Source organism: Pyxicephalus adspersus, chromosome 2 (assembly GCF_032062135.1).
Source record: "Pyxicephalus adspersus chromosome 2, UCB_Pads_2.0, whole genome shotgun sequence".
NCBI classification, from domain to species: domain Eukaryota; kingdom Metazoa; phylum Chordata; class Amphibia; order Anura; family Pyxicephalidae; genus Pyxicephalus; species Pyxicephalus adspersus.
Genome location: NC_092859.1, coordinates 106146410 through 106163601, shown reverse-complemented (window position 1 = coordinate 106163601; position 17192 = coordinate 106146410). Strand labels below are relative to the sequence as shown.

Here is a 17192-nt window from a genome sequence, read left to right as displayed (position 1 = left end):
TGACCGTCAGCATGATCAAACGAACATTTTATTCTATGCTGTGATACCAATCTGCTATACCACATCACAATTTACTCCTTACACAGAAAATTGCCCTTTTTTATTCTTGCATACATTTCATCTCACAGAACAGTGCAAATCCAAATATTTAGACCTTTCAAGCCTGAAATCTCATTTAAAAAACGAAAATCAAACTTGATTTTTTTTTAAATATTTTACAGCGCTATAAAATTATGACAACCATCTGGCTTGATTTTCTTCCAATCATTAAAAGCACAGCGTATTCAGACACATGAAAGGCACATTTCAAAAATGGTAATTGGGCAATGACACAAATAGCTACTGTGCAGTGAGTAGGAGTTGCCTGGCAATTGAGTAGTGAAGTCTATTCCCTCATCCTTCATTGCTCTCCTGCTACAGAAAGCAGCTGACAGCCCAGCATCCCTGCTAAGATCTAACAGCACCTTAAAAAAAATCACATTTTGCTTCTAATTATAAAAGGTGAAAGGTGAATTAAAAGTAACAGCCTGGCAAGTCCCAGCAAGGAAGAGGATTCTAGCAGGGTGCAGCAGCAAGGAGGAGTTTTTTAGCCTTTTAATGGTCTTTAGCTGGATTCTCTGACTGCCTGGCAATATTGAACACAGGACTGTGAGACTGCATAGCACTGGGTAAGACTTAGGAATGACATGGCAGTCTGTAAACAAATGTCTTGGCAAGAGACCACTCAATGTTACACATTGTAATGAAGCATGACAAATAGGAAATGTGTACTAGGAAGAGAGGGGATTCCTCTGGGAGATATTGAAGCAACTGAAAAGGGAGCTATTCTCTAAACTCCTGCAGAAAGCAGAGGAACATACCAAGGAGAACTACTTAGCACTGACTTTAAACAGCATGGCACTTTATCTGATTAAAGCTTTACTTCTCTTTGGAATTCCAATGTCTTGCTCCCTGACAATTGACACAAGACAACCAAGACTGCGATTGTCCCATAAAGGTAAGATTTTGGCAACATACCAAGACTTTATATTTTTACCTTTAGTCTGAACATAGAACATTGCAATACAACTTGTGACTGTGTTATATGTATTTCATTCTATGGAGCACTTTTGTTCATTTATTATTATTATTATTATTATTATTATGACTTGCCTAATCTATAAATTATTAAAAAATATGTAATGAACATATATTGTTAACTTGCATTTTACGCAGACATATTACACAGCAATTTACAAATTCAAGAGTCACATCACTAACTGTCCCTCAATGGGGCTCACAATCTCTAACTATAGTCATATGTCATTATCACAGTCTAAGATCAATTTTGAGTGGAAGCTAATTAACCTAACTGCATGTTTTTAGCAATACATAAAAAAATGTTATTATTATTAAACATTGTAATACATTTTTTAATGTAGAATTCAAAATGTTTCAAACAAGGAAGAAAAAAATCAGCCATGCATTTTTTTTTTAATCTAATTGTTTTATTAATAATAATCCTTTTATTAACTATGTTACAATCACCTTTTATTATCTGGTAATTTTCTTCTGGCTTTTTTTTTTATCAAAGAGCCTGATATTGTTTGGGTAATTGGTGCTGGAAATACAGCATGATTCCAAGGACAGATTCTAGGGACAATTGGCACCTATACTTTGGTGATCATGAAGAATATAATTGGTGTGCTATCTCATCTAGATACTAAGGGAAGGTTATGAAGCTACATGCTTGTTGTACATGTGCTGTGTGTAATTACTGCATAGAACCTGTTAATGAAAGGAAATGAACTCCTGTAATTAGATATTCATTCGCTTCTTTGTGCTTAAAAGGTCAGAAGTCTGTGATGTGCAGCAGACTGCTTCAAGGCTGACAGGATTACATGCAACAAAAAAACATTCAGCTTCTTTTATGTTATGTGACAGGTATAGCAAACCACCTGGCAATAAAAAGCTAAACAAAACCTATTGAATGAAATTCAGCCGCCTGTTTTATCTTCATTCTCTGTCTTCACTTGTTACTTCTGGGGGAACACATGATTACATGCTTTCAGCTTTAACTCATTTACAACCAGGGTGGGAATACATTCTTGTATACAATAATATTACATACAGGCTATAATGACAATTATGATGAAGTAAGGGCTGTCTTCTGTCTGCATGTTACTTGTTTATTGCAGATGTTTCAATAAGATTTACATTTTGATTTGTAAAGTTCATATCCCAGAGAAGTAAATACCAACTCAATAATGGCAGCACTGGTGAACTAACTGGATCATTTATTAAGTTCTGGTTTGGCTCATGAAAGGTCAGATATTGTGTAGTACTATGGGTTACCATAGTATTTACAACATATACTTTAAATACAATTTCCAGGTAGGAACATACACAGTTGTTTTGTACTGCGACTGCACATCCAGATTGATTGCCTTGCTTGGCCAGCTTTCAATCACTGACCAAAGTTGTTTGGATAAAGGTTTCATCAAGGTTCTACAAAAGATAAATATTACCCATGAATTACGGGTCATTTGGTACGTGTGGAGCAGATTAGATGTATGTATTTTCTATGTTCTAAACTGCTATTAAGCTAGTAACACTTGTAGGGAACAGATATCCACTATAACCCTTATTCACATTTACTGCTCCATGTGTTTCTAACAATCTCCATATTCAGGTCTTTAAAGTAGTATTGAGTAGTTATGGATCAGCAATATTCATCCTTGTAAAGATAAACCAAAAACCAGACACAACATTCCAACCCACCTGATTGCTAGTTACCTCCATTCCTTTCTATAGGTGTTTGCATGTTATTGACAAGCATAATTGGTGTCATTATCATGATGGGTAATTCTTGGTATGAACGTATGCAACCTATACCACTTATTAGTCTATAGAAGCTCTAAACCCATAACACTGGCAGTTCCTTTTTAGCAAATCTAAACTTTACAGTCATAGTCTATGCCTGGATACAGTGCTGTACAGGGTACTATACTATTCTCCTATGTGTACAGTGATTGCTATGCACCCACCAGTCATTAGTGAAAAGGCAACTTCTAAGAGTGAAAATGATATGCTAGAAAAGGATATTATAGAATAAAGGTGCCACAATGCATAATCTACCAGAGAATTATCTACTATTGCTAAACTTGAAATTAATTCTACATTTTCCAGCATTCGTTGTTCCTTTGTATGAATCTCTACACACAGTCTTTGTGAGAAAGTAATAAATGCCCTATTTTACTATTTTAGCTACAAATTGCAGCCTTGAATTGATTATCCTGTATTGCTCTATACTTTGTGTGTGAAGCAGTGGTGTCACTTGCAATGGAAAGTGTTTTGTGTGCTCCAGAAAGTAAATGCTGAGATAATACAGATTTACCTATTCATATGTACTTGATTCTGATGGGAAGTGGTGAGTGTCTCGATCATTTAGTACACAAACATGTAAATAAGAAGCTGGGGGAAGCTTTAAAATATTCTTTAAGTGTACCAAATAATGTAAAGGGGTCTACAGCTTTCTAAAAAAGGGAACTATCCTTCCACAAGTGAGAAAAGCTCAAGATTTTCAGTTTGGCCCTGCACTAATGAGCTAACTGGAATATATTATGTGTCCATTCTATAGTCTAAACCAGTCATTGTCAACCAAGATTGGTCCTGTGGAACTCTAGAGTTCCTCCATAGATTGCTAGGGGTTCCGTGTGCTGTGGTAGACTGACCCTCTCATTTGTGCCGGCACAGCTTTGGGCCAGCATCACAGGGAAAAGTCATTGGCATGCCACCTACCATCTGTTTAATGTTTGTAAGGGTGGCATTTTCTCATTGACCACCAAGGTGAGAAGACATTTCTCCACTGGCCACTAATTTTGTGATTAATGCTAATGGGTATTTTTTGAGAGATTACATTTTTTTTGTAGATGACATTTATTTTTACATAAGGACAGTTTATGTGAATTCATCCAACATACATTTCAAATATGTATTTGTATGTCATACTCATTATTCTTCTATCTATCACTTATTGATATCCATACCATACCATGAGCGCTATATATAATTTTAAACAGGGTTTCCTGAGAACCTAAACTTTTTCCAAGGGGTCCTCTGGGGTAAAAAGGTTAGAAAAGGCTGCTCTGGACATTCCCCTGGCTTATAATGTGTCCATTTTAAATGAACAGTTTGCCTAATGAAACCTTTTGCACTGTTCTATGTAATGACATACTATTAGTGAATGGTTTCCTTCATACATTTCAGACTGTTAAAATGCTGAATACTTTGAATTCCAAATCTTTCAGAGTTGGTAACTAATTAGGGTAACAGCAATGTTTCTAACTGTAAAAATCCTAAATCTGAGATCACTTGTGTAATTTACAAAATGTGTGTTGTTCTTACCTCTGCTTTTAATTCATTCTAATAATGTTTTATACATTTCTATTTGTCTCTTTGCAATACTGGTTGTCTCTAAAGTCAAAACCGTTCAGTTTATGTTAGAAATAAAGTAATGCTTTTTCAAGTCTTTCGGAAGCTGTGGTATAAAGTTGGGTCGTTTCTGCTTTTGGTCCTGAAGAAAAGGTAGCTTGTACTTCAAACTCTTCAAGGAATTATTTATTTTACTGACAGCCTATGTTGTTCCTGTTTTTGATTTTAAATGATCATGCTCTTGAGGAAGAGCTATTACATTGACCTACTATATTAGCCAGTTTTAAGAGCAGCGTACAGTTCTGATGGCAGTGATGACAGAAGCACTATATTACACATTTGTTCTTGTTCGAAAAAAAAAGTTTCAACACATGCACAAGTGCACTGATCATGTTAGCAGTATTGAATAATGACGAATTAAATCCAGGTGCCAGAGGAAGTGATTTACAAACCTTATCCTGCTGTAATTATTATGTTTTAACAGCAATCCTGTAAAAGTTTTTTTTATAAAAAAAAGGACTAATAAAAACAAAATCACTAACAAAATAAAGCCAAATACCAGTCAATATTTCATTTTTGCTTCGCATACAGTGAAGAAGAATTCTTCTTACCATTGGTTTGGGTTGAGGGGTATTTTGCTGCAATCACTGTGATGCCTACACATGAAAAAAAGGGTTTGTGATCATCATTAGGTCTCGGAAGGCAGCCAATAAAATTATTTTTAAAAGTTTTACTAGGGATGAATTAAGGTAAAATGTGCCCATAGGCAAGGAAGCAGCTGTGCACCCCAATGCCTTTGATTGACATTGCTAAGTACTGTAAAAGGCAGAAAAGCCATGCTTTCGCATTGTTTGTATTAGCATAGCCAGTCCAATCAGACACAAAATGCCTATAAAAAGAATCTTCACTTGTGAAATACAGATAGGTGAACACCCAATGCACAATTCACCTGGTCTACTGTAGGTTGTAGCTCTTCCAGAGACTGGTCTACTTAGCATACTAAAAATGTTTGTTTTGTGGGGTTTCTGAGATTTCTTACCAGTTCTGAGGGTAAGTGATGGAGAAATCACCTCAATAAGAACAAATACAGCATCTGACAGAGGCTCCAACCCCTTTATGCCTAAATTAAAGTGTCTTCAAATAAAATGTAATACAGCAGTACATAGTAATTAGTACACTATGGTGCATCTTGGGTTTGAGTTATCTGCCTTTCTTTTAATTTACCTCTGAACTTTCACTGCTCGTCATTTTTGTTTTAGGGTAATTACACCCCTTTGAAAGGTCCCATGGATGCTCACCATAGCCACCCATTTAAGCTCACTTCTGTAGGATATAAACCTAGTCTTTCCACATTGCATGTGGTCACTGCGCACTCTGCCAGCAGAAAACTACAGGGGGCAGATATGACACCAGTCACCCTGCACAAGAAAAGCGTTGCAGTGACTGGTCTTTATTGCTTCTGCACAGTTTTACTTTGGACTACTGAAAAACAAAAAAGCACACCAGTATTGAAGTTAGAATTTACACCTCCAGAATTTGCCTATCACAGAGTTTGGTTTAAAAAAAGTTGAAATACTACTCCTAATACATTAATTTATTGCAGAACTGTAGCCAGGCAAATAAATATTAACATATTCTTAACAGACAGAACTGTAGCCAGAATATAGACATTCAAATATTTACATATTGCTCACAATCAGCAAATAAGCTTTAAAACAAACAGACTCACACTGAAATCTGTAGTTTAGCCACTGTGGTTTCATTCATCCTTATACCAAAAGACACTTTTATGCCCCCCCTCCCCCCACCACCAGTGACTAGGCAGCCTGCCAGGATTCTAATCTGTAATGAGGGGGTGCATTGAGATGTGGAGAGGTAAATGCTAAAGGTCAATACATATTATAGAGATCTATCCTAGAAGGATTATTTGTGATAATCTATGGCAAAACTGTGTGGTCCTTGATGTTGTTGAAGAGGTTGTTACTCTGTGTTGGATTACAATGACTGGCTGCTAATGCCGGACGTTATTTTAGCAGCATATCTATACAGCCATCCTTCCTAAACTATCAGTATTAGGTCATTATTTTGTGTAACATGAATGACCACTGCTTCTCATGTCAATTTAGAGGATGAATGGGCTTGGCTTTCCCATTCACGTCTGTGGAGCCTAATGTCATAGTGTACTAGAATGCAAGGGACATGCAAAAGCAAGCACTGCCTAGCTCATCAGAAAGCCAGGAAGTGTAAAAGGGGCCACAACACATCCACAATCTATTTTTTTTTTGATAATAGTTAAGGGAGACATACTGAGTTTTTTTTTTATCCAAACATACCTCCCAGCACTTTAACCAAACACTTAAAGTAGCCCTAGCATTGGATACTTTACGTTAAGCTCATGCATGCTTAGTAATGTGTCATAGTGCTTCCAGTTACTTGAGTACATTTCATAGGGATCTCAGTACTCCCCCTGACCATCTACTATTCCATCTTTGTTTGGGTATCATCTAGCACGAGATGCTGGCTCAGAGATGACACAATCATATACAGTAAATCCTGAGTGTCTGTGTTAACAAAAGCATGACAAGGATCAGAACTAGAAAGAGAAGAAGGAAGAAGATGGCAGTGGCCAAGATGGAGTGGGATCAGTTAAATATCCAATGGGTTTGGTTCTGCTTTACGGGCACTTTTTAATGAGAAAATGTGGAGCTTTAACCACCCGGGCGGTTAGCCCGACCTTGGTACAGGGTAAATAAACCTGCTACTATCATTTACCCCGAACCAAGGTCAGGGTAGCTAAAAATATAAACAGGCGTGACATTGCAATCCGATTGTCATACAACATTGTATGACAATCGGATTACAACTGAAAAAAAATACTTACCCTGTCTCCGCAGCTCCTCCGGACACGTCTGTCCTCTTCTTTCTTCATCCGGCATGTGCAGTGATGATCTCCGGGGTTTCCCGGTGACATCCCTGCATGCGCCGGTGCGGGCGGGAGGCGGGGCGGGAAATTCAAATAATTTTGCATTGAACTCAATGCAAAAAAGCTGTATTGAGTCCAATACAAAGAAATCTTTATATAATATATATATAATTGTAATATATATGTATTATATAAGCTACTATACAGTTAGATTACATTATACACTATTTTTTTTTTTAAAGATTTTTTTTTTATGTTCTATAAAAAAAAATTTTATTATTAAATTTATAAAATTTTGGACATATTACGGTGAGTTATGCGGTAATTCAGTGAATTATAAGTAATTTTTGAGTAATTCAGTAAGTTATAGCCTACGGTCTGAAATAAATTTCCATGCAAAAAATTTAACACTTTTTGCATGGAAGTTCAGAAAGAATTAGAACACCCGGCGTTCGCGTACGCGTCCCTCGGTGATTCCTGATGATGTTGGTGCATGCACCTGTCGACGGGGGTCGTAGCGGGAAATTCAAATATTTTGTATTGGATTCTATACAAAGTCCTGTATCCAATCCAATACAAAATAATACAAAATATATTAATGTGGTTTTGTCTATAGGTATGTGACGTTGGACTCTGTTTTAAAATTTACCACACTAGGGAGGTGTTTTAGAAAAATATATTACTATTTTTTATATTCATGATATCTACTAGACCCTTGTTCGGACATATTTCTGTAAGTTACAGGTCTACAATGTAAAAAAAAAAAAAATTTCATGAAAAACAGTGTACCGCTTTTGGTACAGAACTCTAGACATCAGTAAAACGCCCAGGTGGTTAATGAAAAGTTATACTGTTAGTGTATATTGTGAAATGTCAGGAAACCATTTAAGCAGACATGGACACTGAAATGTCCAATTTAAAATAAATCTTTTAACCATGAAGCTTAAGTCTAACCATAATCTAACCCTTAACTTTCTTCCTATCACCAAATGAAGCCCATAAAATTGCTTATTTTTTACTTCTGTATACCATTCCTACTTTGATAAAGTTTCTCATGAGCCTTTTCCACGACTGTTGTAAACTAAGGTATTTTTTCATAAAATATACCTTACATGATATTTCCATGTACCAGAACATCCCGGTTTACAAAGGCAATGTTGTACTTTAGTAGTTGTACTGTTATTTGTATGACACATCCAGTCCATTACATATGTTCCTTGTAGTTGGCTTTGTTTTACAGATTCATAGTCTCGGCACTGCTAGAATTTGCTTCCGCTGTAGTCATTAGTAGGGTTGTTGTCACCTTCTGCTCGTGTGAGAACAGAAGATAATAGCAATGACATCTGCTGTGGTGAAGAAAAATCGCTGCCATAGTTAGTGCTAATCAAAACATACTGCTATTATTCTGCTCATATGCATCTGTTCAGTTATCTAAGCATCTATACGGTTGCCATACTCCAATCATTTCTGTATATCTTAATGTCTTTATTCTTTTCATCATCTTAATTTTTCCATCTGCAACTTTTATTTTTAATATTGGGAACTGATACATTCGGTTCAGTTATTAAGGTGATATAAACCTTAGACTAAGAATTGCTGCCAATCAGAGGGAATCCACACACATATTGGTCTTATTAAGTAAACATAATGCACTTCAAGCACTGTAAGACTTCTGTTTACAGTGCAACAAATTCATTGTGTAAATGGGTCAGTGCAAAAACAACAGTCCAGGTAAAAAATGCTGTCAATTCCATGTCCTTTAGCAAACCCATATTAGAATATATGGAGAGCCCAGGATCAAAAGACAGATAATGCATGTACAAAATATGTGTTTTAATTAATATTATTATTTTTTTTACCTTGACATATGCTTAAAAGGTGAATGGTCTTCCTGGGTCTCTCGTATACAACTCACGTCCTCGTAAAACAGTAATGATGTCACTTTTACCTGTGCAATTTTTTTGGTTGTGGCTATAATGAAGTATATTTAAAATATTTTTTGTTCCCCATCTTCAGGTTTACTATTCATTTAAAAGTTGCTACAAAGCATATTTCACTATTTAATCATCAAGTACAGATCACTTTTATAACAAGAAAATATGTGTAAGCTATTTCTTTTAATAAAGCAAGTACTAAGCCTAAATCTCAACCATTTGTTTAACAAATTAGTGATAATTCTTGCTATGCAGCATTTGCTTGCAATATAGGCCTAGTAGGAAACAAAATGCATGGATTATTTGGAGGTATTTAAAGTAAAATAAATGAGTGAAATGTTTTCCTATATATTCAGGCTTAATTAGTTACCTCAGCGATTCATTTAGTTGGGAGTTCCTGGCTTCCTGGTCGACTGACTTTGTAATTTTCATGAATGTGTCATTTATTTGTAGCCAGGTGAGTTCATGTTTTTATGTTTCTTATTAGCATATTCCAGCAGACAAGGATGGTTTGGTGACCCACTGCAATTTATTTACCTGCTCCAGGGCCAGCTGTACCTTTTCTATGATGTGGTTTCTAATTATCTGCTGTCTTTTAGAGTTGAACATAATTTTTAAAGTTCCTTTCACGAAATATTTATTCAGTAGACCCTTAAGATCCGCTCATGGAACATTCATGAATTTTTCTACTGTAAACATTAAAAGGCTTGGAAAATGTCTACTGAGCTCATCCACATGTCCTGCCCATTTTAACGCACACCAAGAAAAGTGCCCACATGAAAATATCAGAAAGGAAAAGGATTTTCTAGTAGCTCAAAAAAACTTTAAGGAGGTCAGCCAAGTTAAAAAGGTAAAACATGGCTCTAATAGAGACAAAAAAAAAAAAGATTATGTTTATTCGGGGGCAACAGATACAAGTCTGTAGTCCAACCCTGGGAGGAGAAATTCATTGAGTTTATATTAATTTTGCTGTAAAATAGATGCTACTACATGCCAAGTTCCATTTTGGACCCGTAATGTGCCACAGCATTCTGCCAAGAACTTCACCCCAGTTCCAGCTTGAGTGGGAGATATTGGGATCTTTTTTTACATACAGCTACACCAGATCAAAGAAAGGTTTTTCCAAGCAACAGTCATTCATGTAACGTAGCTGTCTATAGGTCGGCCACAGCCATGGTATATTATGTTTGCCCGTCGTGTGTTTTTCCTCTCCTGGCTGCATGGCTGTAGTTTGCTGTGCCCTTAGGAGCTATCGGCCACCCTGTTTATTACCACTGGTCCAAAAGGTCCCCAACATTTCTCTCCCTATTGTAGGTAATGTAGGTATTGTGAGTTACTGATTGAGAAGATTAGGAGCAATGATTATATGTTATTTAGGTTTCTCACCTACACATGGGGTTGATTTACTTTAATCTATAAAGGGGCTCAGTAGGTCACATTCTAGGGTATCCACTGACTACTGTTTCACCCTCATGCAGTAAGGAATTCCATCCAATAGCAGCAACACACTCTCAGTTTAGGTCAGTTTGTAAACAGTCTATTTTGGGATATTGGGCCTGATTTATTTAAGCTCTACAAGGCTGGAGAGAATACACTTCCATGCAAACCTGGAATGAATTTCTTAAAAGTCATTTGCTATTTGTTAGCAAATGTTCTGAATCCTGCACCAGATCCATTCCAGGTTTGCTGGATCACCCAGCTTCAATGACGAAAGTGTGTCCTCCCAGCCTTGGATAATAAATCAGGCCCATTGAGCACTATTTTAGTATCTAGGTAAATCCTGATACAATCCTAATAAAAGCATTTAACAGGAACTGTAGTTCTAACAAAAACAAAAATGTAAAACTAGAAAGTAAGATTCTTGAAAATGGCCACAACCCAGGTCTCACAGAATTACCATGTGGTTTTTAGTAGTCATTTTACCTTTGATTTTTGTTAACACATATAAGAAATGAATGACAGAAAGGTTAGTATGTTCCTATTTAATAAATGTATATGTAAGTGACCCTTTTGGACGATAATAAAATAAAATAATGCCTATAATGCAAAAATTGAGCCAGTAATGTATGTAATCATAGAAACGAATGTATACTCTGATCCTTTGTGTTATTTTAGATATGTATATTGGCCTATGCCATATTATATTGTGTTTATAATCAGTCTTCTAACTGCTGCTATTAATTACCTAAGGTGTGGTGCTGAAATTGTGAGCATTGCCTCAAGTGTGAAAGTCTGCAACTTCACCTCTGTATATCATACATCTGGCACTGATCTCTTGATCAAAGAAGTTGACACTACCCAAGGAGTTGGAACACTTAAATGATACAGTGATAATATAATCAAAATTTACTGATAATAGCTTTGATGTTAAGTAATGCTACAGGGCTGAGAAGTGCTGTAGGACATTATCTCTATTCTGGGTTACTTATCATAAACTTATACAAACAACTATTAAATTCAAATCAAATTCAATTTCAGGGGGTTTATGCTTAGCTATTAAAAAATGATTTGTTTGCACAATAACTAAACATGTATATTTATTTGATAAGGAGTTTTTATTTTACAATTATTTTTGTATCAATCTTGAAGAGCAAGGAACAATTTGAAATATTTACATTCATTCTTTTTTTTCACTTAAATGTGTGATTATCATTTTTACAAGAATTGAATGGACACTTTGTGGTATGGTCTGTTTAAAGAAAACGTTCAAATGTTTGCTGGTCGTTATATTGGTGATTTTTATAGATTTTCCTATAATATTTATTGATGATAACCTCATCTGTAATTGTGTAATAATCTATATTGTCTGAATTCCATAAAGCCAGTCATATCAAAGGACAAATATTTTAAGATTGTAATAAAGATTATCTCTACCATCTACTGCTTTGGTCCCCAGTGCCCTGATTCCATCTGGTTACTACTGGAATTCAATCACTTAGTCAACTTTTTCCTACTCTTTCATCAGGCTTCTACTAGTTATCAAATTACATTGTAGATACTGTATCTCTGATATTTTCAAGCAATTCCACAATGATGTTATTATATGGAAAAGACAAAATCACTGCTTACAGTTAAATGTACATGACACCCAGATAGATGAAAAGGAATAAAATCATCTCTCTTGAGTAGCTTGTGGCACCAAAGCCAATGACTAGAACACAGTAAAACATTATATCCATGGTGTGGATGTTGGTGATTGTGACAATGAATCCTTTATTGGCTACTGTTGACATAAGTAAAATTCCAGCTCAGCTGAGGTTGTCATGGATTTTATGTGATGTCCATGGGAACCTGTGAAGTTCATAGTTTACTAAGATAATGTACTGTATAGTACATATATTCGCTATACATGCATGGCTTTACAATATTGTCCGCTTAAACTATTATGTTTGTATTCTACATGTTATTGGTAAGCTAAACCTAAATGTAACCAGTGTTAACATGTAAAGAAACAGTAGTATACAATTCAATCAATATCATTTGTAGTAGCACTCAATTCAACCCTTAAATTTCAGTAAGGAATGGGCCTTTCTGTGTATTTCCAGTTTGTACTTCTAGAATTGTGTATTAAATCTGTGTGTATTAACTGGTTACATGACATTGTTTATTGATTGGTGGATCAATAAACGACCAAGCAGGGGCAACCGTACCCGAAAAAAAAATGTGTTTTCATGCTGCTGGAATAAGAGGTTTCCTTATAATATTGTGCAGCAGTGATCTGCTAGACTAGTCACCAAGGCTGGAAATGAAAGGCACTTCAATTGAGGCTTATGAAAAAAGTATGGAAAATATCCAAAAACATTCTGTTAACCAGGATACATATTTAAATATATTATTTAATATATCATTAGCTTATTAAAGCTTACTTTATTGAGAACCACACTGAAACCATATATCATAATGTAATATTCCTTTCTGGTGGATGTAAGACATAATTACACTGGCATTGCTAAGAGGGAGTAACCATAATAGTTTGTATTGGCACAACTGACCCCAGTACAGTCACATATTGCATTTTGTCCAATAAGACTTTCATCCCTGATTTCAATTTTCCTTTGGCTCATTATGATTTCACAATGTAAATAAGAGTGCAACTGCTATACAAACCCATGTAATCCTTATCTGAGTTCCATCTGATGTTCTGTTGACTTTTTCATTCTTCTGTTTTTGTTAGCCTCAGCCAAATAAAAAGTCACTTTTCTATTTTTAAGGAAATACAGTCGATTAGACTTTTGGAAGAATTTAAATATTTAGTCTTAAATTACTATAATTCTGCATGAAAATGTCTGTTTAGTTTTGAAGGAGAGTTTAATGTCAGGTAAAAGTCCCCTGGAACTTGGCCATTATGCGCCTTTATCAGATACCCAGACTTAAGCTGACCAAGACAGTGTCTTGCAATTTTCTACACGGTTCTGGTCCAAGAAGAGAGCATGTATTTATATAAAAAAAAAATAGGTTGTAAACAGTCTCTGCTCTCATCCTACAGGCATTCTATAAGCTATAACATCCTCTAAAAACTCCTGCCTGCTAACATATACTGGCTGACTGGAACCCCCTTAAATAAAATTGCATGCAATTTGACCTTAGTGTCAAATTTTTAACATGCATTAGTGTTGATTGCACCAGATCTACCCATTGTCTCCTTGCAGCTGGTGCAAGCATACCCAGAGTTAGCCCACTTTGCAATTTGTGGTTGACAACAGCATATTTTTAGAATAGTAAGCAGGGCACAAATTAAAATTGCACATCCAGATTCCACTAATAATATAACCTGGCCTGTCCAGACTGATCTGATTGTAGCTTGAAACCAGGGTGGATATTTTGCTAATAACAGTTTCCAGAATGTGCTGAATGTCATGTTTTAAATGCATTTTGCCTATTTTCTAAATCATATGTTTGATTTGGGATTACCACATTTTTACACTTGTTGACCTGCAGCACACGCGCACACACCAGTGACAGCAGTTTATAAAGCAGCAGGACAAGATGAAAGAGCCACATGATGAGTGCTAGGAGATTTACAGAAATCCAACTTTATGGTGCAGCATACACAGCTGGAGAAAATAGAGTCAAATTTTGAAATATGGAAAGGGAAAAAAAATGAATATCTTTAAAATCTGTTTGAGCTTGGCAGTGGTTGGAATGCCCAAGATCTGTGGTTTTGGAAAGTTTATTTGATGTTCTTTACACTGTCATTATGTGCTGCAAGTCTTTGATTATTTTTTATATTTCCTCTTAGATGGAACTGTATATTGTTATTAGTGGTATGGGTGTTGTTTGTTTTTCCTTTTCTGTATTACAGCAGGTGTCCTTGTCCATTCTGCTGTACAGCTGGATCTGTCCTAAATTATCGCCACATTTTCCTGTGTGCATGTGTGCCAGATTTAGATGTTATTATACAGTATGTTAATATTTATAATTTTTTAAATGTATTGGGCTTAATTTATCAAAGCTCTGCAGGACTGGAGAAGATAGACTATAATTAGAAAACCTGGGTGATCCAGCAAACCTGGACCATAGATAGTCTTTCTCCTGAGCCTCTTATACCTTCTTTTCCCATGTGTGCCATGTGTGCCATCCCAGGATGTATATAACATGATATCAGAGCTTACACAGGTTTGATCATGTCTTCCTATACTGCATCATGTGTGAAGGGCAAGCTTTTCTAAAGCTGGAAGTACTGGATATTTTCAATGGCTTCAGTAGAATGAGGGAGCCAGAAGGAAATTAAGCAAAGTGAGTCTCTTTAAACAATCACTAGATGAGACTCAAAGGTATCTTAAAAATTACTATTGTAAATGCATATTGGCAATTATGTAGGTGGTAAAACCACATAAATACTTTGTAGTTTTACCATATGTCTTCCATAATAAAATACAAAATAATTGGCTTTGTTACTTTGAAATGTTTTTTTTTATGATCAATCTTGTTGGTTTGAAAACTGCACCATTCTTGAAACAAACTTTTGCTGTCTATGGGCAATCTATATATTTTGAATAAATATGGAACACAATGGGTAATTATTTCACTCAAACTTTGCATTAAGCTAAAATGCTTTGAACATGACCAGACAAAGAAACCATTTAGCATTATATAATGCAACACAACCATTACAGTACCCATTTCTTTTAGGATCTATGATTAGGAATTTTTCAGGTTGATTTACAAGCATTCTTTTCTATTCACTTCACCCAATCATTTACTGTGGTGTCTTGGAATGTATGAAACAGATTCTAAATACTGGTCAGGGTCAATGTAAATCTAAAGATTTAGATATAAATACCTTTATGCCCAAAGTGTGCACCAGGAATTCACCAGGACTGGACAGAACAGTAGGGTGGATAGATGAGGAGATAAAAGTAACATTTTGGTATTATCAGTTTAGCTGTGCATATTGTGACCAAAGCATAGTCAAGAGTAAAACCTGGGCTTAATAAAGCTTTAAAACCAAAGCATTGAAAAAACACAAAAAAATCACATCAAGCTCAGGCTGAAGTTTCATTGAGAAGTATCAAATATTTATAACAAAACATGCTTCATAACCAGCAACTTATGTGTACAAAGTCACAAACAGAAAGAATACATATATCAATGAGCATTATTCTGACAGGTACAAGATTAGGCCTTAATAGGTAGTTTCAGCACTCCACATAATCCATGTAAAACATTATAGACTAATGTTACCAAAATCAGTATATAAAAATAACATTGGGTCAATAAAGTCATTAAAAATGCTTCTAGGATTGAAGCCCATGTAAAAATTGCAACTTTTATTGTATCCTCATAAAAAAAGAGCAAGATATCATATACCCATTGGCAACAGATAAACAGTAAATTTTATTACAGGTCAACTAAGGATATAAAAGACCATGGAAAATGTGTGGCTACATTAAGAGGGTCTAGAGTGCAGGAAAGCTCTGTAGTTATAATCAAGTGCTTCAGAAGAAAAGCAAATGTCACAATAAACCAGAAAATATTAAATTTCCATTGTTAAGTTTGCATGATAAGGCAGGTCATTAATGCAGAAAGGGACAGATAATGTCCCTTCTGAAATAATATCTCTAAACTGCCTGATCGCTGTGGGTTTCCGGCGTCAAAGCTGAGCTGCGAAGCTTTATCTTTGGTCTCTAGAACAAGCTGGCAACCCCGGCTTCCCTTAATTGAATAATGAACTATCAAAATGGCCGATGATCATCCAGAAGATGAAGAAGTAAAGGAAGAAGCTGGAACGCAGATTGTTGATTTGTGTGAATTTGGTTCTGCGTTAAATATTTACTCATCCCCAGTCTATGCCTCCATCATCATCATCATCACTGTTTTTATTAAAGTAACTGCTACACTCAATCTATAGAATGATACCTAAATATAAATTATAATATTTGTTCATACCATAATTATTTAATATAAATGTTGACTTTAGCACTTAACATTTAATTTAAATTGGCTAAATGTTATTTCAACCAAGGTACCATACACGGGCAAGATTTAGTGCAACATATAAAAGACACATATAAGTGACATATAACATAACCTATGTATATGAAGACATTAATGTATTTTAAACCTAGGCAAAGAATTTGCTCTACATTACCAATTAGGCATAGAGGCCTCTTCCTGTAAATAGTTTACTCTTAGAGGAAGATGTTATTAAATTGATGAAAGGCACATGACTCTGAGAAACTTGTTCTGAACTGCCAAATGTTAAGTGCTTTGAACTAAGGAGAGCCTGCTACTACCTAAGGATTGTACTGGTTTGTGTCATGAGTAGATTAAGTAGCGCAAAACATATGGCTCAGAACTATCCTTTTTTTTTAAGCAAACTAGTTATCAGATTTTCATTTCAAATTGTTTGAATATTTTTTTTTCATTTATCGACTTTATGCATAGGTCTGAAAATCTCATGACTGGTAACAAATTGCAAT

General features: G+C 35.4%; 1 protein-coding gene across 1 annotated transcript in view; it reads left to right on the top strand.

Moving 5' to 3' along the window:
• Nucleotides 1-425: 425 nt before the first annotated feature.
• The window catches only part of SEMA3E (semaphorin 3E), a 79994-nt gene continuing 63227 nt past the window's right edge, over nt 426-17192 (top strand). The window contains exon 1 of the mRNA XM_072401744.1: nt 426-997. Within this exon, the coding sequence (XP_072257845.1) occupies nt 895-997 (103 nt within the window). The 5' untranslated portion in view covers nt 426-894. The remainder of the gene's footprint in view (nt 998-17192) is intronic.